Source organism: Pistacia vera, unplaced genomic scaffold (genome assembly GCF_008641045.1).
Source record: "Pistacia vera cultivar Batoury unplaced genomic scaffold, PisVer_v2 Contig388, whole genome shotgun sequence".
Classification (NCBI taxonomy): domain Eukaryota; kingdom Viridiplantae; phylum Streptophyta; class Magnoliopsida; order Sapindales; family Anacardiaceae; genus Pistacia; species Pistacia vera.
Window position 1 is genome coordinate 53,901 of NW_022196210.1, and position 22,671 is coordinate 76,571.

Consider the following 22,671-nt stretch of genomic DNA (forward strand, 5'->3'; position numbering starts at 1 on the left):
CACGAATTCATATCCTCTAACTCTCCAGCCCAAAGCCCAGAAACACAGGTCATTTAATAGAAGTTAAGGGCAAAAGTGTCATTGAAAAATACAGGGCTATAAATTTCACCTCCTCCTCCCACTCAGTCACTAGGGTTTCTGCATCAGGGTTTTTCCTCTTGCCTTCTAATTATCATTATTATTGTGAAAGCGCAAACCTTAAGATCGCCTCCAAAAATCAGAATGGAAGCGTTTTGAGTCATTGCTGCGCAACATTAACCCTTTATTTGGGGTTTCTCTTTTGGGTTTTCCGACTGAGTTCCCCTTATCCTCCTTTTTAACTCTTGATGAGACATGCGATCTATTTCGGCTTTTAATCTTTCCCATTCTTTGAGCTTCAAATTTAATTCTCTCTTTGCTTGTCTCATAATTGGTTGATTCAGGTCAGTTAGGTACTTGAAATGTCTCATCTATCAGTGAGGGAGACATATAAACCTTCCAATTTTCTCATTTTTATTATGGTTTAAAAGATATTTGGTGGTTGTTGTTATTAGAGGCAAGAATGATGAATCAATTAGATGTGTGAAGGGAATTATTCTTTTTGTGAACTCGACTATTTGAGGCATATATTTGTCTGACTTGCCATTAATACTAAAAATATATTCAAAGTGTTGATTTGAAGCTTAATTAATTGGTGTTGAATTTGAAGTAATTGGTCTGTGATGACAAAGTGAAGGCTTGTTCTCAAAACATTCCGCAGTGGCCGCCTGAGAGCTTTCGCCTCGCCAGGCTTGAGAGCTGCTGTCGCTTATTTTCCTTCCTGGATGTCTGAGACCACCATCAAATTACTTTATTTTCACTATTTTCATTAATTAAACATTAAAGAATTAATTTCCTTCATCATCAAAGCAATTGAACGAATTACTGCTTAATGATGATACAATTCAAACTGGTTTAAGACCTGTAAATTGCGTAATATCACACCAAAATTGTGAAGTTTTATCAAACTTCGTAAATGACTTGGGAAAACTTTAGAATACTGAAGAAGCACCACTACCCTAGTAATCATTGTTCATGGACAATTATGGTTAATGAAAAGCTGAAGAAATGTAGGAGGAGAACATTCACAAGATATTTATCATTATGGGTAGCCGTTTTAATTGCAATTGACTGCGAGTTGGGGCTTTTCAATCCAATTCTTACACTTCTCAATGACAAACGCTGCCTCATCACTCCGATTTTCCACTCCATGTCAGGATGATGTCATTGGGTATACATAATCGATAAGTTTAGTTATCCCGACTGACCATTGTAAGCCTAGTCTTACCCCTAATTAAATTGAATAAATGTCTCAAATTACTTATGCAAATCCCAGTTAGACTAATCAATATTGGCTAGAACAGCCAAAATCCAAGAATATTTATACCGTCATGTAGCCTCAAAATTAATCACTTTAGATTTTAATTTTTTTGGAAAGTACGTATTTAAAGGACACATGCATATGAAAAAAACAGCGAATATAGAATGTAACTCAGCGTCTTAGCCAATAAAATTCGTACTAAAACCTTATGTTTACTTGGGACTTTTTACAAGACTACCCCAAAACCTTGTTTGAGGGCAACTTGAATCACAACAAACAAGCAAATACAACCACACACAACACACCTTACGCCCAGAAAAATTCGTTAAAAAAAATTAAATGATTAAGAATCAAAAGGAAGAAAAAATTTGTTGTTTTCAAGGAGGCTCTGTTGGCTGCTGCACTTCGACAGATCTGTGGGCTGACTGTCGATGGTCACTGGAGATTGCACGGCAGTCTTTCGGCGACAGTGAGAAACAGAGAAAGAGTCGAAGACACCAGAGAAGAAGAGAGGCAGAGAGCTCAATTTGAGAGAGTTAGGGTTTTTACTTTTTAGTTTAGAGTGAAATGAAATAAAAAAATTCCCAATTACTTTTGTAAAATCTGGTTTACAAATCCAGTTCCAGTTGACCGGTTTACACAATAGGTTCAACCGTTAACCGAATTGGAAATTCGGTTCAACTATTGTTCTGAACCAAAAACTAAAAAAACCGCTTTTTGGTTTGGTTTTTTGGTTCGGTTCAGTTGCCGAATTTTTTTTTCCATCCCTAATTGGATTCCTATAAGCCTAAAACTGAAAACATAGACTTATATTGTGAGTTCTTTAATGAACTCATTTCTATTATTTTAAAATATGATTGAAAAATATGAAAAATAAAAGCGCGGAAATTAATATTTGAAAATGTGAAAAATAAACGCATGAAACTTCGTGTCAAAAAATAATATTTATAATTTAAAAACACGTATTTGAACATTCAAGACATAATCAAAATGGAGCTTAAGTTCTTATATATATATGGGACAAAGTTGATTACTATTTAGAACCAGAATATATGGACCATATGGTTTAAGCGTTAACGACCCAAAAAATGGCCCATTGAAAAATTCATACCCACCCACTTTTTAATTACCTTTTTAGTATCAAAAGCATAATTTTGTTAATAATTTTCGTTGTAAGGAAAGAAAAAATGGTCAAAAGTCTATTATTAATGAAGGTAAACTGGTCAACAAACATTGGTAGTTGGAGAAAAAGAAAAGAAAAAGGGACGAAGCACGTTAGTAGTGTTTACAGCTGGCGATTTTTGCCCCTTTTTGGCTGATCTCGACGTTCAAAATCCCTTCTGAGACCACCCACAAAATCTCCATCACCTCCTCTACAAAGCTCAAGCCTCCATTTGTCGTCATCACTCACCATTTCCCACCACCACCTCCATTCGCACAACCAACTCTTCAATCCTAATTTTCGATCAATTTCTTTGCCATAAACTCCCCCAGACACCACCATCACACTCCTCACAACCCACTCTATAGAACCCTTACCTCCATCATTGTCCCTTGCTCATTGATCGTTGGCCATGCACCACACGACCTTTCAACTTCCAAGTCTATTTCTGGTCGTTTCTGGTGTCGGAAATCATCCCTGTCACCATCAATCGACTCCCTGGATCTTCCTCTCCAAAAGACCCAATATTCCCAATCCCGATCCCGTTTTCTCACCAATCACTAGCGATTGAAGCTTCCCCACCCTAGTGTTTTTTGAGTTTTAATTGGATTAATTGGGTTTGATTCGTTCAATTTTTGTGTTTGTTGGGTTAAAATACAATTGAGGAATGTTTGTTTGTAGTATTTTCTGGTTGCCTGCACTCCCCGATGCTTGCGACAATTGCCGGCAATGGAAAAGGCTAAGAAAAGGGGTTTTTTTTTCTTCGTAAATCACTATATTTTTCACCCAAATCAAAGGGAAACATATTATTTGGATAGTAAAAAAGTATTTTAAAAGTTTAAGGGTGAGAATCAATGGAACATTTTTTGGATGGGAACATGTAGTTAACTCTATGGTTTAATGGAGTAAAAAGTTTTGCAATATGATATATAAAATCATAAGCAATATAATTATAAGTTTTTAGTTGTTTTAAAAATGATTTTTTTTTTTTTTAATTTAAGCTTTTTTTTAAGTGAAAACCCAATTGGAGAAAAAAGTTAAGACTACATGTTAATTTTTTTTATTATTATTTTCCATTAGAATTGCCTGTTAAACTTCAACAAAATGTTAAGAATTCCTTTGTTTTTTTGTTTTTTATTTTTTTATTTCTTCTTATTGCTTCTCAAATTCTTAATTTTTCAAATTTAATTCTTTCAAATTATTGTAGTGATTCTAATCTCAATATTTGTTTGTGTTGTTTAGTTGTATTACAATTACATTCATAGGTTAATTATATGGATATTTTTTTTTTTTTTTTTTTAACTTTTAACTTGAATACAAAAAGTATATGTAGGATTGAAGGCGAGGGCATTGTATTAAGTAACACAATGAAATGTTTCTCTTTAATTTAAAAAAAAAAAAAATTGACAACGAATTCATATCCTCTAACTCTCCAAGCCCAAAGCCCAGAAACACAGGTCATTATAGAAGTGTTAAGGGCAAAAGTGTCATTAAGAAAAATACAGGGCTATAAATTTCACCTCGCCTCCTCCCACTCAGTCACTAGGGTTTCTGCATCTAGGGTTTTTCCTCTTTGCCTTCTAAATTATCATTATTATTTGTGAAAGCGCAACCTTAAGATCGCCTCCAAAATCAAATGGAAGCGTTTTGAGTCATTGCTGCGCAACATTAACCCTTTTTTTGGGGTTTCTCTTTTGGGTTTTCCGACTGAGTTCCCCTCTTATCCCTCCTTTTTTTAACTCTGATGAGACATGCGATCATTTCTGGCTTTGTAATCTTTCCCATTCTTTGAGCTTCAAAGATTTAATTCTCTCTTTGCTTGTCTCACTAATTGGTTGATTCAGGTCAGTTAGGTACTTTGAATGTCTCATCTACAGTGAGGGAGACATAAAACCTTCCATTTTCTCATTTTTATTATGCGTTTATAAAGATATTTGGTGGTTGTTGTTATTACAGGCAAAATGATGAATCATTGATGTGTGAAGGGAATTATTCTTTGTGAACTCGACTATTTAGCATATATTGTCTGACTTGCCATTAATTACTTAAAATTATATTTCAAAGTGTTGATTTGAAGCTTTTAATTAATTGGTGTTGAATTTAGTAATTGGTCTGTGATGCCAAAGTAAGCTTGTTTCTCAAAACATTCGCAGTGGCCGCCTGAGAGCTTCTCGCCTTCGCCAGGCTTGAGAGCTTCTGCTGCTTATTTCCTCCTTGGATGTCTGAACCACCATTCAATTTTACTTTATTTTCACTATTTCATTAATTGTAAACATTATAGAATTAATTTCCTTATCATCAAACAATTGACTGAATTACTGCTTAATGATGATACATTCAAACTGTTTTAAGACTTTAAATTGCGTAATATCACACCAAAATTGTGAAGTTTTATCAACTCTTTGTAAATGACTTGGGGAAAACTTTAGAAATACTGAAGAAGCCACACTATCCCTAGTAAATCTTGTTCAGGACAATTTGGTTAATGAAAAGCTAAAGAAATGTAGGAGAACAACATTTCACAAGATTTTTATCATTATGGGTGCCAGTTTTAATTGCAATTGACTGCGAGTCTGGGGCTTTTCAATCCAATTCTTACACTTCTCAATGACAAACTGCTGCCTCATCACTCCGATTTTCCACTCCATGTCCGGGGATGTTCCATTGGGTATACATAATCGATAAGTTTAGTCTTACCCGACTGACCATTGTAAGCCTAGTCTTACCCCTTAAATTAAATTTGAATAAATGTCTAAATTACTTTATGCAATCCCAGAATTATAAGCCATATATACATACACATCAAAAGTGAATTTTTAAAAACGACAGCCAGAGCCTCAAAAATAGTTCTTGTTCTCCAAAATAATAAATACACTGATGATTCAGCTATCCTATTTGAGGCACAACTCAACAGCCGAAAACACAGAACTGAAGATTCCTCCGAAAATGCTCTCATTTTTTAACAAAAAATAAAAATTGCCAAGTCTACGTAATCATGAGGAATTTCCCCTTGTGTTATTCCATCACAATCATTCTACCCAACATTCTAAAAGAAATTGACAATTCACAAATTAGCAATACTTCAGAGCAGCTTCAATTGTTGGTTAACACATATACTTGAACAAAGAACAGCCTAACAATACAAATAAAATACCATCTAACGGCAACAACCTCATTATCATTGCTTTCTTGCAAGAACTTTCACTTTAAACAGTTCACCTCTCTACTAATTAATGTATTGACTATTCAACATTACTTTCACTGCTTTGATATTTCACAAAACTCAAGAGAGCAACAGCACTTCGTCAGTAAAGAATGATCCAGGTCCACATGTCAACACTTTGTATTCTATTCTACAACCACCTGTTTTCATCCAACATTCTAAAACAGCACAGTGAGCAGACAAGCAAAAATGAATACAATATGTGGCCCAATTGAATTTAAAAGGCTATCTGGTGAGCATATTTCCAACTTCAACATCTTAAAGTGCTGGTGTTACACAAAATGAATAATTTTATCCACAAGTGTCCAGTTAGCGATTAGTTGACATGAGGAAATGAGGGAAATAGTTCCGCAACAACACCACCTCCGAAAAATAGTTGTTATTATCGATTTTTACACAGAAATCTCATGTTTTCATGGTTTCTTTAGATGATACGGGTTCTGCAAATTTAATTTATTAAACAAACTTGAGCCAATTCCACCTATACCAGTAGAGATAAGGAAAACAAGCTGGGATAAGTTTAAAATCAAGTCTACGGGTCTCAACTCTCAAAAAAAGCTAAACTGAACATTGAGATAATTGATTGAGCTTCTTTATATGAACTGTTCACACAATGGCCTCGGCATATATTTTACCAACACAAACAACAACAAGAAAACTTCGAAAGATGAGCGCCGCTGCTTAATTTCATTGATAATTCAATATCTTCCCAATTGACTTCAAATAACCTTGATTTTTTTACTCGCCAAAACTAATACGAGTGAATTCGATCTCAACCCTAACAAACCTTAAGACATAGTCTTACGAGCTCAGTTTACTAGAAATCCCTCAACCTTTCCCTACATGTTCACCAAATCCTAACCTTAAAGCGAAGCTAAGAAAACAGATTATTTCCTAGTTCCTCATTTTCCCTATCATAAAAAGATTCATCCATGTGCTACGAAATTAATTTTGAACAAACGATGAGAAATAAAAATCTAAAGACACCACAGTTATTCCATTGGTACAAAATCAAAATCAAGAAATTGAACAAACTGAATCCCCGCACCCCTTCTATCAATACCCAAAATTGATACATAATAAAAACAGCACAGCACTAAGTTTAATTTATTGGATACATTTTGGTTTCATCAATCAAGAAAACCTGTTTGACGAAACACAGCATTTCTCACCTGCCGCGATCTCTCCCTTTCAAAGCCTCCCAACTCCTTCCAATACCGAAAAGTCGTCTTTGGCGACATCCCGGAGCCCCTCGCTACAATCTCATGAGGGCAACATCTCATCGCCTCCATCCTCCTCATCTAACTCGAAAAACCTACTTCCTCTGCTTCGCCATCGCAATTGACAAACCGCACATTTCGCGCCGAGTGCTGGTACTTTCTCATCGGCGTCGATTGCGACCTCTCCATCTGCGGCGGTTTCGGCAGCGTCGGAATCATTTTCGCAGACTCGACGACGATATCGATGATTTTCGGTAGAGCACACGGACGTTATCGTGCTCCGGTAAAGCCGCAAGAATTCCGGAACCTTGCGCGAAGGATGGGAAACGGTTGTGATTGTTGACGGGGAGAAGGCTGTTGTCGGTGTGACGGTGGTGCTGCTGTTGGTGAAAGCATTAGATTCGGTGGATTCTTCGTTGGTAGAAAATATCGTCTTCATTGAGCTCGTCATCGGCGGCTTCGGAGGCAGTGGAGGTCGAGGAGGAGATGCCAAGGAATCGGTCGGAGGAGGGGATTGGCGGTGGCGGAAAGTGGGGCCCTCCGTTAGTGGTTCCACCGAAACAAAATATTGTGATTTTCGTGAAAATATAAATAGAGAACGAGAGAGAGAGAGGAGAGAGAGAGAGAGTGAGGAGGCTTGGCGAGAGTCGCAGCAAGTACAGAGAAGTGGGGGTGGAGTGGAGGAATCAGGAGGTGGAATGGAAAAACTAAATAAAAATAAACAAAACAAACAAAAAATGGTGGGGTGGAGCCCTTGGTCAGTTTCGGGGTGACGTGGCCGATGTTTTTTCTCCTTGTTTTTTTCGTTGTGGGGTCCAGGTGAGGAGTAGAGGTCGCAAAAAAAATTTTCATGACTTATTCATCTGGAGGGATCTATAATAGTTTGCGGTTTTGGTACATTCTCTCTGCTTTCGGTTGTTCAATCAGGTGTTGCCACGTCATTGGTTCCCAGGTTTTTAACCGACGCCGTTTTCTGATAATGTGAATTCCTTAAGTCAAGGTTTTGGACCATTATGGCATGACGAATTTGATAAGGACATCCACTATATTTTAGTAATTAATTCTTAATTATTAATCTTAATCTGCAACTTTGAAAATGGGAGAAATTATAATAAAAATATTAATTATTAATCAATAACACTAGGGACACCGAAAAATTACACCGAAATTCTATACCGGCCTACATGTAACGCGCATCGGAATTTTTTTATAGTGAACGGCCTGTCCATCAAATTTGAACGGCCGTTCACTCACATGGACGCCCGTCCATATTATATGGACGGTTGTCCATATACAAGGGACGGACGTCCCCATTTAAAGGACACCCGTCCATAATAAAATACAATAAAAATTTATAAAACATTATGGACGGCCGCCCTTAATTTTCGGGCGTCCACAAATACGGGACGTCCGTCCAACTTAATTTGTTTTAAAAGTAAAATAAAAAATTTGGACGCCCGTCCATAAATTATGGACGGGCGTCCCTTAATTTGGACGGGCGTCCTTCCAATGGACGCCCGTCCATACTTTTAATAATAATAAAAAAAATTTAACAAAAACTCGTTTTCTGTTGCAAAACTCTTCGTCTTCATTCCCCACTCCTCTCTTTTTCCTTGTTTTAAACTGATTTATGCAGTGGCATCTTTTGGCTTAACAAACCTCTCTCTTATTCCTCCTACTTCTGCTTCGACTTCCTATCCCTTTCAAAGGTCCACACAAGAAAGGGTTTTTCTGTGGCGCTTTGAAGGCTAGGTTTGGTTTCTTCCAAGGGTGTCTGAGCGACCCGCTTTTGATCAGTCTCAGTTTGACCCTTTACACAAGTGTTAAAGATATTTTTTCATCTGAATTCGCTTCTCTATCTCAATAAATGCAATAAGGTGTTTTTTATTTATTACTTACGAATAATTTAGAGACTATAGAGGTTTTAATGTGTCCAGTTGCAGTAACTTGTCTATTAGCATAATCATTGGTGGGAACGCTGATGGCAATTAGACAGATTTTGGTTGACACCATGGATTCTCATTTATCAAAAGTTCAAGTTTTATATTTTGGGAACATATGGGTTTTGTCAACAATTCATCAAATGTCACTGGAGGTTAGGTTTTAACTGATTAAGGATTGTTTTCAAAGCTGATCTTATAAACCCTAAGGTTCATGAGAAGATTGAACTGATATGAGGTAAACTCGGAAGTTTTGGGAGAAAACCAACACAATTTTGACTTGGTGTCTACTGGTGCATGTATATCTAGATAGAGAGAGAAATGGACTGCACCACTGGCTATGAAGATGAAGAAAAAGAGAGACACCACAGTCATTATTTGAGGCAGTGAAATGGACTGCACAATTGGCAATGAAGACGAAGAAAAAGAGAGGAGATGGGGATGAAGACGAAGATGTTTTGCAACAGAAAACAAGTTTTTGTTAATTTTTTTTTTTTTATTAAAAGTATGGACGGGCGTCCATTGCAATGGACGCCCGTCCAAATTAAGGGACGCCCGTCCATAATTTATCGATGGGCGTCTAAATTTTTTATTTTATTTTTTAAAACAAATTAAGTTTGGACGGACGTCCCGTATTTGTGGACGTCCGTCCAAAATTAAGAGACGGCCGTCCACAACCTATGAACGGCCGTCCATAATGTTTTACAAATTTTTTTATTGTATTTTATTTAAGGACGAGCGTCCTTTAAATGGGGACGCCCGTCCCTTGTATATAGACGCCCGTCCATATAATATGGACGGGCGTCCATGTGAGTGAACAGCCGTCCAAATTTGATGGACGGCTGTTCACTATAAAAAAATTATGAAAAAATTCAGACGCACGTTACACGTAGGCCAATACAAAATTTCGGTGTAATTTTTTCGGTGTCCGTAGTGTTATTGATTATTAATTATATTGTATAAACTTCTGTCTAAGGCTCTGGGGTTTTTTTTTAAAACACTGGCTGTCATCCTTTATTTAATAGTAATTTGAGATTTGAGATAGAATTGAAAAGCTAGCTAGATACCAGAAAAAGCAACTTGGAATTGTGGTGGTTGCATAAAATTAAGCACGATTTATTGTAATTGTAGTGTATAATTTAATTTTTTTTTAATTTGTCTTAATCATTAAATTACAAATAAATGGAGACTGGTTAGCGTAAAGCAAAGTCAAAAACTCAAAAGTCTTTAACATATTAATATTTTCTATGATTCCAAGCATAAAACAAGGAAACTGATGCTTTTCCATGGCGCTTAATAGTCTAATTCCATTATAAATTTACCTAAACATCGTGTTTAAGACTAATTTTTTCAAAAATAGTCCTGACTCCCACACAACTAAGGCTAGGCTCCGAATCCTTTTTTTTTTTTTTTGCCTCCAAAGTCCAAACTTCAAAACATGATTTTTTAAAGGCTTGCTTTTTGGAAATATAAATATAACGTTTCAATATATTTTTAGAAGTAGTTTAAACATCCAAAACAGATTCACAGATGATAATACTATACGAATATTCAAAATTCCCACACCAAGATATCACAGAGAATTTGACACTGCATTAGTTGTTCCAGAGGCATATTCGTTCATTAGATTATACTCCAGAAAATTTTAACATTACAGAAAACCAATCGTCAAATTCTCAATCATACACGTTTTGGAGGAACATATTGGATACGCTCATCTTCACATAAGTTCTGCAAGAAGTCCAAGAACAGCCAAATGAGAAAAGTAAATTAATTCAAACCAACTGAAGAGACGATGAAATGTTGCAAGTAAGCATATCAAACAGAGAAATAGAGCAGTTTTCAGTTCCTTATTTGGCTTCAATATGCATAACACAACAATAATTAGCAAATGATCAAAGCAGTACTATAACAAAAACAGATCTGCATCAAGGGGTTTTTTTGCTATTCTCTTTCTCCACTGAGTATTTTGGTTCTTCTCCTTCTTTCTCTTTCTCTTCCTATTCCCATCTACATTCCTAGGACTAGTCAATGATTAAGAGTTTACATTTATCTCATTACCATCTACATTCTTAGGACTATTCATTGACTGAGAGTTCACGGTCTACTTGTCAATCATAGGCCCCTAAGTCTGCAATATTGTCCTATAGGAGATCTAACATCCCTCACACTGACGTTCTCTGGAGCTAAGCAATATCATAGAATGCCAATATCCTTGGCTGGATATTGAAAACTATTCCAAGAAATAATTTGTTTAATCTTGGTTTACCTCAATCCTTCAATTCATAACAGGCTGGTCAGCTTAACAAATGCCATCCTAGAAGGCATCATCAATATATTTCTTTTGCGGGTAAGGTTAGCTCCAAACAACATCTCAAGCCCAAAATGCGTCACAGATTATAGGCCATGAATGAATGATTTGACAATGCGGTTAGCATGCACAACCTCAATGATATTATTACCACTGCCCACCTCATTGAAGATCAAATAACAGTGCATATTATTGCATTCAACCAAATAAAATTCCTATCTTGCACATAATATGAAAATTCAAACCTGCAAGTCCTCTGGGAGTGCCTCTGAGACAGCAAGAGTGTAGCAACCAGGGACAAATCTTCCTGCAAAATATTGAAGGAATATGACAAACTGAGTACCAAAAATTACTACCCAATGATATCAAAAGCAATGCAAAACTTCATATACATGAACAAAAAAGCTAGATTTCTTATTAACCAAGAAACCTAGATTTCAAAACCAGACTAGTTTCTTCTATAAAACCTACAATCCATCTAATTTCCCACCTCACATAAGCAATATCCATAATAAGTTCTTTTTCAAGTCAAGTTTCAGTCTTCAACTTCAAAATCATACATATATTCATTACTTCTAATGCAAAATATTATCATCCAACTTTGAATCAGAACGATTAATGGGATGTTTCTAGCATGAATAAACATTCTTCATGGGAATTCAAAATGCTTTTGTAAAATTAATCACTCCACAATTGATATGTCCAAAATTAAAGTTTAAACATCCATCAACATGGTAGAGCATACCAATTCGCAACCAGCGAGCAGCCCAACTTCTAGTAGGATCCATGACTGATATTATCCTGTAAAAAGCAATGTAAACATCAAGCAAATGTAACATAGAGATGCTTTATATAGTTTAATTATATTGATCTGAACCAAAAATCAAGTTAAACATATAAGGAAATAAAGCAGCAAACAAAACAAAGCATACCCATTAAAATTAGGAGTAGTACAATCAACAACACGCTCGTGATCTTCATCCATCTTAAAGAACGGGCAGTTCTCACATCCCGATTCTCTAAACTGTAAGAGTCATCTCAATTAATCAAACCCTAACATAACTTAAAACCCATCAATATCAAACAAAATGAATGATACCTGATCGTAAGTTTTGACAAGGCGGCAACGCAAGCAAGCTCTAAGCTCGTGGCCGAAACTTGTTGGTATTTGTGCTGGTGCGCTTCCCATTGTTTCCACAAGCCTAAACTACTGGAGACTAAAGGCTTCTTTCCAGTTATTTCAAGATCTATAAATGGACCCAATTCACATAAATGTTAAGAAAGATTTTATTATATAAAAATTGTTTTTAAACAACTATTTCTTCACAGAAGAAAAAAGGTATTATCAATTTTAGGGTCACTTTTTTCCAGAAGTTTATGAAAAATACCCAAGTTTAAAACTCAATGAAAATGTCCACTAACCAAATCATAGTTATCTCTAACTACTTGGGGTTTTTTCATTAAGTTTATTTTTTTGAAAAAGCCGAACCTAAATTGATAATACCTAGAAAAAAATGTCTTCATAGAAGAACATTTATTTTTCCAATACACCCTCACCATTTATATGTCTCTTTTCTTTTCCTTCCATCTAATTAGATATTTGGAACATATACATATGTTGCTGTGTGACCCAATATAAATTCTGAATTATTTACTAAATATGATCTGAACAAACTAGTATCTAACACATATATCAAAAATCTTGTACTAAAACATCCATAAGCTTACACATTCCAATTTCCAATCATACTGATTAAGAAATCAATAGTCAGAAAGTTATATAAAAACATGAAAAACATTCGTGACATCATGTTAAATAATATATGGCAATATTTAATGTAAAGATTAAGAAAACACATTCTGGGAGCTAATTATGCTTGAAACCTATTATCATTTTCATACTGAAAATATAAACTTAAAAATAAATAAATACTTTCAAAAATTTCTCAAGTCATGAATTTTTTTTTTTTTTTTGAAAAAAAGAAGAAACTTAAAAGAAAAAGTAATATAATAATTGTTTCAGATATTAATATAGACTTATTGAGTTTAATAAATTTTGAGATGAAAATCTAAAAAGAGGAAGAACCTGTTGAAGCTTGACGGCTGCGCTAGACATAAACCGGAGTTCACTCTGTGTTCTCAGGCGACGACGCAGACGACAGCTTCCTTGTTTTCTCGGACACGGCTTCACGGAGCGGATTCCTTAGTTTCTCGGTCGATGGCTGTCGCCGTGATCGGCTGATGTCGATTTTTGAGAGAAAGAAGAGCTAGGGATTTGGAGATGAAGGAGAACAGGAGTTTTAGAATGTAAAAGATTTAAAATAAAATAAAATAAATGTATATAATATTATTATAAGAAAAATTCTTATTAATAGTAATTTATTGCGGGTAATTAGATAAATATCGGTGGATAATGGATATCTACGAAAACACCAGGTATTATATGCAGTGTTTTAAAACCCGGCCTCACCCATTCGGTTGAATCAGTTTAGCCAGGATCTCGGGTTACAAATTTTTCTATTTATTGAAAACCTTAAAAATTAGGACATTAATCCATGAATAATTAAAAGCTGTGATATTAGGGCTTTTTAAGAATGGCTGGTGAGTGCACTGGTGACAACAATGTCAATTTCTGGTGAGTGAATCAACTAGAAATCGTAAAACAATGTTGTCGGAAAAAGCGAACCGTCGTCAGTGATTGGGGAGGCGAATGGGGAGAGGTGATATGTGTTTTGTTCAAGAGGCTGAGATGAGTGTTTTCGTGGTGATGGGAAGTGTTGTCAATTGCCATCGCTGGAAACAGGCCCTCTTTGCCGACGCCAACAATGGTGTTTGAGGTGTTTTTTTCAAGATTTCAAACCTATAAGGACTTACAAAGTTTTCAAAGGTATTTTTGTTAGATTTCAAATCTTTGCATACTGGTTTGACCCGCTGATCAGACCGGTTAAACTGGTCAACCTGGGATCTGATCACTTTGCCAGGTTTCATCCTGAGTTAGGTTTTAAAGTATTGATTATATGGATGTATTTATTTTCCTTAATGTATGTAATATAAATTTTCCATATTATATTTAAATCAATTTAAAAGTTTTAGTAATTCAAATGTATTATTCTTTTTAATGTAGATATTAGAAAAAAAAAAATTAAAGAAGGTGATTTATCTTAGGTTAATATTTTATAAATGTTATTAATATATTTTCTATATTAAAACATACATTAATGGTTATGTTGAAGGATCAGATACGACTCTCATTGCGACTTAACTTGAAGGACCTCTTAATACACTAATTTTAATTTGGTTAAAGGTGTCGATTAATCATGGATAATTTCATTTCTTAAAATATAAAAAAAAAATCTACATTAATGTAAGAGTCAAAGACTCAAAGTTAAACATTAGATAGGCAAAAAATCGTCTTGGGCCTGACGAGACCTAATAACGAAATAAACATGTCACGCTCCAAGTCCTTAACTCAATTTCGGTTGGACTTACGCTTAAATTCACCTTATGAACTGTCCACTCTAAGAGTTGAGCTACCCTATAAATTAAGCTAAACTGGGTTCAAACCCATTAGCCTACAATAGTCCATAAATAGGAAATTAGAATCCCAATTTATTTCTTCTTTTGATAAGATCCCGAATCTTACTCAAACTAGTAAACCTAATCTGATAAGGACAAGAAATCATTTTTCTCTCTTGATAGGGATTATCTCCCAAAGTAGGACTCAATGTCCTACTAGGATTCCAACCCTTTGGGGTCACTATATAAATAGAGGTATGCCCTCTCATAATTCATGGAATCTCCACTAATCAATACCACCTACTTGTGTCCAAAGTTCTTACTCCTAAGAACCACCGTCACCTTCGCCGTAGTCCTAGTCTTCAACAAGACTCTCGATAATCCTCATTTCCCTTAACTCTTATTAAATCGCCTCTTTCAGTCTTGCTAACTTGAGCGTCGGAGTGCCTATAGAAAACACCAACTTTGTGTTTTTTGTAAGCTTCACGCTTGTCTCTTTGTGTGAGTAGGTCCAGTGAATTGTCAGTGGCCTTAACCTTACGAAATCAGACCCTATTTCTGTAACTGTAGATTTTTTGCATCTACAGTTTGGCGCCCACCTTGGGGCCCTAACAATCATCCGTCTACAAACGACTTGCATCACGAGAAGAGGCACAAAGCCCCATTCAACCAACATTGTTGATCAGATCACCACTCTTCCAATCATCCAAGCCAAGTCTCCGGTCATCCCATATAGTCGACTTGACTTTACCAGCCTCGTCAAGCGACACTCACCCTTTAGCCATCAGTATGGGTCATGAGTGGAACATGTCGATCTCCATACCATCACTCGACTAGAACGAATCCAAAGCTTGAAGAGTCAATACATAAAGCCACCAACGCTCCATGACAATTACATGTGCCACCGCCCAAGGGCATTCATCCAATTGGATAAGTTAAGTGCTAGCTACCACTTAACCACTTCCACTCAAGATGCTCCATTCACTAAGGAGGTTAAACCAGTGAGCTAATTAGTGTAAATTGATTTAAGTACCTAAGATGAAGGGTCCCACCTTAGCCTCTTTCAACTCAATAATAATCCTCCAATTTCTTTACCAATCTGCTTCTCTAACACGTGTCAAACTCTACATAACAACAAACCAATTTAGTCCACCTTAGCTCACTCAGTCTGGTGCGTATCACCTCACCGCGCCATTACTTCTCATAACGTAAACAACAACAAGTTCAAGTTCAGGTTTTGAAAATCAAGCCAAACTGGAGACCAAGTACCTCAAGTTCACTCGACCAACATTGCAGACCAAATCGCCACCTCACCGACAGCACTTGACTCACGGCTTTGGTCTCAATCAATCTAGTGCAATCTCTATGACACCCCAGCATGGAGAACATTCAAACCATCCATCTCCTTCAGTTGTCATAGCAAGTGGATCAACTTTAGCAACAATCGATTCCTCACATCGATGAACGTTAGTCAAATGGGCATTTTCTCACTTTCACTTAGCCTCAATCGTTGGTTCAATCTACCCCGCTCCTATTACTCATGCAACGCCGTCGTCCAACTCAATTCTTCAAATAACAATGCTCTCATCAATAACACCCTTTGCTTGATCGAATTACGCTGACTGAATAAGTGTCAATCACATCACCCAAGTATCCATTCTGCTCAACCTTCAGTGTCGGTCAATCCTACCAAACTTGCCCAAACTCCACTAGACCACCCGTAATCGATTTTTTTGGCTCTTCTCAGTCGTCCCACTACCATATAAACACTACCACTGGTTCAGCTTGATTGCTCCCAAATTCAAAACTTGAGGACTTCACTTGGCTTATTACGTTTCACCCATGTCTCACACGATCCAGCTAGAAAACCATTTCGGTTTTCTTTCGGCGCAGCAAGTTAACTACTTTGAGCTTATGTTTAGCTACTTTCTCTCAAACCACTCTGCTTTGTGAGACCACAGTCAACTGAACTGTATTCCTCAAACTCCAACAAATTTCACCCAATTTCGTCTAATCATCAGAAGTTAAAGAGGTCCAAGAAACGAGGGAAAACAATATTTAAAGGAAAAATAGCCTTTACTATTCTTTGTTTTTCTTTACTGTTTTCTTTGAAAGTTGCCAACGAAAAAAGGAAGGAAGAACGTTCCTACTCCAAAGAATCAATTTGAAACAAAAAATGGGTCTCCAAGGATTTTCTCCTCTTAACTACACCTCATCATGAGGCACGTGTCTACACTCAAAGAATCTGAAGGTTGTTTGTATTTCCTACCCTTGGAAACTTGAAATCCATGGTCACAGTCCACAATTTGAACGTTAAAGCTGCTTAAAGAAGGGACAGTCACTCAAATTTGCCCCAACTCTGGTAAAGAATCTCTTTCAAAAGCCTCAACACTCCCCACCTTCTTCAATTCATTCACCCAGAAGTCCACTGACTACAAAGCCTTCACACGTAAGGCCTCACTTGACTAGTCATAGCCCGTAGGAGCCGAATGGAAATCTGCATATGTCAATCATTCTTCTCCGAAGCCCAACCCACCCACACCACCTTAGGCAAGTCTCAAAAGTCACACCTTCATCGTTCAAATCTTCACCTCCACTTCACCTAATCGTTAGGCGAACAAGAACTAAGAAACAGTTGACACCTAGAAAATGGATTGCAAGCCTTCAACCTCCATTCGGCTTGTCTCCTAGCGAGATTGACCACTTCTAGTTCCCTATTGTCACATCTTCAACAATAGCTATCGTTGCAACCTCACCTTGTTTGGAACTCTTAATCTAGACTAGGACTAAGCTCCACCTCTATTGGAACATCTCTATTTAGCCATGAGTTCGTTTGGCTTTACTCTCCTTTTTTGCTTGTTCTTTCTTTATTCAATTTATTACTTAAAACACATGCACCCATGCATTTTATTTTCCATTTACTTATTCTTCATTAGTCATTATTACACATGCAGCCATTACTTCTCTATTCAATTTGTTATTAACACATGCCCATGCATAACACCATGTGATCCTTAATTTTCTCTCTATTTGGCCTCTTCTACTCCATTCAGTTTGTTCCAGATGAGTGCACACGAAGATTACTAGAGCTAGATGATGATGATCACTCAATGAGATTGTATCTACTCTTTGAGGAAAGAAATGTTCTCTATTTACCTTCTAAATACACTTTCATCCAGCATTACAGGACAGCAGATGTGATAGTTGCTCCATAACCCCACTTCTAATAAACAACTTCACCAAAGAACCAAGTGCTACTCTATAGTTTGGCTTTGGAGAGAAAATCACTTCACTAAGGATTCAAATGTTGTTTCTCCACACTCAGAACCACCATAACAAAGTGCCATTCTCACAACCTTTATGTCAATTACAACAACTTCTATGGCTCCTCGTGCTCCTGTTTTTGAGTTGGAGTATCGACAGTTACACCCCACCATATGGCTTACATGATTAACCAAGTAAAGGAAACTATGAGCAGCACACAGTCAACAACTTCAAAGATTCGACTAGATGAAATGCAAAACGAGACGGATGGTATCAACTCGCATATGTTTCATTCGTGACACACTCTTTAAGAGATTTACCCGAGCGAATAGGTCCTTTATTGATTCTACTTTACAACTGTTTGCTTAAAGAAATCCATATATCTCTTGGCCCACGACATACTTACTCCAACAGACAGAAAAGTATTGAGTTCCCTCGGCTAGAATTCTCCACAAGACTTATCCACCTCCCTATGAGCCCCCCATTTGGCTCAATCACCTTCAGTGACCATTAACGTCTCAGACACATCTGCAACTTCAAAAACAAGCTTCATTTGGCCCATTCACTATGGTCTCGTAATATCGATTGGTCTCATTCTTAAGACTCAGCTAACATGCCTCATGAAATTGGAATGGCATCAACCTCATTCGACTCGCCACAAGACACCAACTCCATGAAAATCACTATAAGGATAGTCCTCCCAAAACAATTATTCGGTCACTCATGCAAAACTTCCACTTGGCTTAGCCAACGAGTGGGAGACAAAAATATCGAAAGTGGTTTTCCTAATCAACTTGGTTTGACTCAACACACCTTCCTACTTGATGTAATGGGCTGACCTGAGTGAATTCCAAGTTACCTCACAACATGAGGATGTAATCCCTCAAGTTTTACATATTTGGGACATGTTGGATAACCTACTCATCATACACCGTCTACTCATTAGCATGAGCTAAGCCGAGTGGGAGATACATACCCATCTTATTTATCGCCAACAAATTTGCCACTCAGCTACCACCATCCATTCATCAACATGAGCCAAGCTGAGTGGGAGGTACAAGTCACCTTCTTGAAGTGACTCCATGCAATTTCGTCCAAGTGTGGATTTGGACGAATCAAGTAGAACTGATTGGACTCCTAAAGGGCTATGATCCACACATTTTTACAGCTACAGAAGAACTAACACACTTTCCAAGATGTTGTCACCTCCCAACTTAGGTTGGTTGAGCGAACCTCCATATTTCTCCCACCTCAGGTTGGTCGAGCAAACTCTTCCCAACTCAGGTTGGTGAATAAACACATCCCAACTCAAGTTGGTCAAGCATTCACTTCCCAAATCAGGTTGGTCGAGCAAACTTTTCATAACTTAGGTTGGTCGAGCGAACCTTTATATTTCTCCCAACTCCGATGGTCGAGCATTCACCTCTCAACTCAAGTTGGTTGAACAAACTCCTTCCAACTCAGGTTGGTTGAGCAAACTCCTCCCAACTTAGGTTGGTTGAACGAACTTTCACATTCCAAACAACGGTCCATCCGACCTACAAGTTGCCAGCATTGATCCCCTCAATCCGCACTCATTTGATTAAATCTACTCTCTAAGCTAAATAACCTTTAACTTAGAGAGAGAGAAGGGCTAACTATATGGGCAAAAAATTATCTTAGGCCTAATGAGACCTAATAACGAAATAAACATGTCACAACCCAAGGCCTTAGCCCAATTCTGATTGGGCCTACGCTTAAATTCACTTTGTGAACTGCCTACTCTAAGAGTTGGGCTATCTTACAAGTTAAGTTAAACTGGGTTCCAGTCCATTAGCCTACAACAATCCATAAATAGGAAATCAGAATCCCATTCTATTTCCTTTTCTGATAAGATCCTAAATCTTACTCAAACTAGTAAACCTAATCTGATAAGGACAAGAAATCATTTTTCTTTCCTGATAGGGATTATCTCCCAAATTAGGGCTCATTGTCCTATAAGGATTCCAACCCCTTGGGTTCATTATATAATAAGAGGCTTGCTCTCTCATAATTCATGGAATACTGATGCGTGATTTCATAAACATGCAAATGTAGCAAGTGTATTAGTTGCACAAAGTAATAAAGTGATAAGTGAGTATCGTTCCCATGAGGATAGTGTTACTAAGTACCGATTTCTCTAGTTTAAGTCCTAATTGAAGTAACCAAGACAGAAGAGTATTGAGTTCCACTCGGCTAGAATTCTCCACAAGACTATCCACCTACCCTATGAGCCCCATTTGGCTCAATCACCCTTCAAGTGAACATTAACGGTCTCATGCACACAGCTTGCAAATTCAACGACAAGCTTCATTTGGCCCATTCACTATGGTCTCGTAATATCGATTGGTCTCATTCAGTTGAGACTCTAGCTAACAATGCCTCATGGAAATTGGAATGGCACTAACCTCTTCGACTCGCCCAAGACACCAACTCCATGAAAATCATACCTATAAGGATAGTCCTCCCAAACAAATTCGGTCACTCATGCAAAACTTCCACTTGGCTTAGCCAACGAGTGGGAGACAAAAATATCGAAAGTGGTTTGTCCTAATCAACTTGGTTTGACTACCACACCTTCCTTACTTGATGTAATGGGCTGACCTGAGTGAATTCCAGTTACCTTACAAATGAGGATGTAATCCCTCAAGTTTTACATATTTGGACATGTTTGGATAACCTCACTCATAACATACGTCTACTCATTACATGAGCTAAGCCGAGTGGAGAGATCACATCTCATCTTCACTTTGAGTATATAGCCCCCCCCCCCCCCCCGACAAGCACTTGACTCACGACTTTGGGTCTCAATCAATCTAGTGCAATCTCTTATGACACCCAAGCATGGAGAACATTCAAACCATCCCATCTCCTTCAGTTGTCATAGCAAGTGGATCAACTTTAGCAACAATCGATTCCATCACATCGATGAACGTTAGTCAAATGGGCATTTTCTCACTTTCACTTAGCCTCAATCGTTGGTTCAATCTACCCCGCTCCTATTACTCCATGCAACGTCGTCATCCAACGTCAATTCTTCAAATAACTAAATGCTCTCATCAATAACACCCTTTAGCTTGATCGAATTACGCTGACTGAATAAGTGTCAATCACATCACCCAAGTATCCTATTCTGCTCAACCTTCAGTGTCGAGTCAATCCTTACCAAACCTTTGCCCAAACTCCACTAGACCACCCGTAATCCATTTTTTTTGGCTCTTCTCAGTTGTCCCACTACCCTATAAACACTACCACTTGGTTCAGCTTGATCTGCTCCCACAATTCAAAACTTGAGGAACTTCACTTGGCTTATTACGTTTCACCCATGTCTCACACGATCCAGCTAGAAAACCTATTTCGGTTTTCTTTCGGCGCAGCAAGTTAACACTACATTTGAGCCTTTATGTTTATGCTACTTTTCTTCCTCCCAAAACCACTCTTGCTTTGTGAGAACCACCAAGGTCTAAGCTGAACCTGTATTTCCTCTAAAACTCCAACAAATTTCACCCAATTTCGTTCTAATCATCTAGAAGTTAAAGAGGTCCATAAAGGAAACGAAGGGAAAACAATATTTTAAAGGAAAAATAGCCTTTACTATTTTTCTTTTGTTTTTCCTTTACTGTTTTTCTTTTGAAAGTTGCCAACGAAAAAAGGAAGGAAGAACTGTTCCTACTCCAAAGAACCATTTTGAAACAAAAAATGGGTCTCCAAAGGGGTTTTCTCCTCTTAACTACACCTCATGCCATGAGGACCACGTGTCTATCACTCAAAGAATCTTGGAGGTTATGTTTGTATTTCCTACCCATTGGAAACTTGAAATCCATGGTCAAGTCCACAATTTGAACGTTAAAGCTGCTTAAAGAAGGGACTAAGTCAACTCAAATTTGCACCCCAACTCTTGGTAAAAGAATCTCTTTCAAAAGCCTCAACACTCCCACACCTTCTTCAGATTCATTCACCCAAGAAGTCCACTTGACTGCTAAAGCCTTCATACAGCAAGGCCTCACTTGACTATGTCATATGACCCGTAGGAGCCAAAGTGGAAAATCTGCATATGTCAATCATTTCTTCTCCGAAGCCCAACACCCATGCATACCACCTTAGGCAAGTCTCAAAAGTCACACCTTCATCGTTCAAATCTTCAATCTCCACTTCACCTAATCGTTAGGCGAACAAGAACTAAAGAAACAAGTTGACACCTAGAAAATGGATTGCAAGCCTTCAACCTCCATTCGGCTTGGTCTCCTAGCGAGATTGACACTTCTAGTTCCCTATTGTTGCAACATCTTCAACAATAGCTATCGTTGCAACCTCCACCTTTGTTTGGAACATCTTAATCTACGGCTAGGACTATAGCTCCACCTCTATTTGGAACATCTCTATTTAGCCATGAGTTCGTTTGGCTTATTACTTCTCTTTTTTGCTTGTTCTTTCTTTATTCAATTTATTACTTAAAACACATGCACCCATGCATTTTACTTTTCCATTTAGCTTATTCTTCATCTAGTCTATTATTACACATGTACGTCATTACTTCTCTTATTCAATTTGTTATTAACACATGCATACCATGCATAACTCCATGTGATCCTTAATTTTCTCTCTATTTGGCCTCTTCTTCTCCATTCGGTTTGTTCTAGATGAGTGCACATGAAGATTATCTAGATGATGATGATCA

The 22,671-nt window shown here is 37.3% G+C and overlaps 1 protein-coding gene and 4 non-coding genes across 6 annotated transcripts; 4 read left to right on the plus strand and 1 right to left on the minus strand.

The window, feature by feature from the left end:
* The first annotated feature begins 530 nt into the window (after nt 1–530).
* On the plus strand, nt 531–627 carry LOC116140939. Its single transcript, XR_004129720.1, has one exon. It is a non-coding gene; the product is annotated as a small nucleolar RNA Z266 (small nucleolar RNA).
* A 66-nt stretch (nt 628–693) lies between these two features.
* Nucleotides 694–815, plus strand: LOC116140938. Its single transcript, XR_004129719.1, has one exon. It is a non-coding gene; the product is annotated as a small nucleolar RNA SNORD14 (small nucleolar RNA).
* A 3,637-nt stretch (nt 816–4,452) lies between these two features.
* On the plus strand, nt 4,453–4,541 carry LOC116140936. The gene has a single exon (XR_004129717.1). It is a non-coding gene; the product is annotated as a small nucleolar RNA Z266 (small nucleolar RNA).
* A 68-nt stretch (nt 4,542–4,609) lies between these two features.
* Nucleotides 4,610–4,731, plus strand: LOC116140937. The gene has a single exon (XR_004129718.1). It is a non-coding gene; the product is annotated as a small nucleolar RNA SNORD14 (small nucleolar RNA).
* Nucleotides 4,732–10,434: 5,703 nt separating this feature from the next.
* On the minus strand, nt 10,435–13,532 carry LOC116140933 (transcription elongation factor SPT4 homolog 2). 2 transcript variants are annotated; one of them, XM_031426505.1, is made up of 6 exons: nt 13,282–13,532; nt 12,295–12,412; nt 12,128–12,219; nt 11,941–11,996; nt 11,441–11,502; nt 10,435–10,615 (listed from the first exon to the last, which is right to left on the minus strand). In XM_031426505.1, exons 2-6 carry the CDS (start codon nt 12,382–12,384, stop codon nt 10,565–10,567), a joined length of 351 nt encoding a protein of 116 aa, XP_031282365.1. In that variant the 5' UTR covers nt 12,385–12,412; nt 13,282–13,532; the 3' UTR covers nt 10,435–10,564. The 2 variants fall into 2 exon arrangements, with proteins under 2 accessions (XP_031282365.1, XP_031282363.1); XM_031426503.1 differs by having other exon boundaries at nt 12,295–12,442; nt 13,282–13,529.
* Nucleotides 13,533–22,671: the final 9,139 nt, after the last annotated feature.

Bases quoted from the DNA above. Each gene is read 5' to 3' on its own strand.
- LOC116140933 (XM_031426505.1), bottom strand. From the start codon at position 12,384: ATGGGAAGCGCACCAGCACAAATACCAACAAGTTTCGGCCACGAGCTT. The intron at 11,997-12,127 runs GTATGCTTTGTT...TGCTTTTTACAG, and splicing joins ACTACTCCTAATTTTAATGG to GATAATATCAGTCATGGATC. The intron at 10,616-11,440 runs GTTTGAATTTTC...GACTTCTTGCAG, and splicing joins CACTCCCAGAGGACTTGCAG to AACTTATGTGAAGATGAGCG.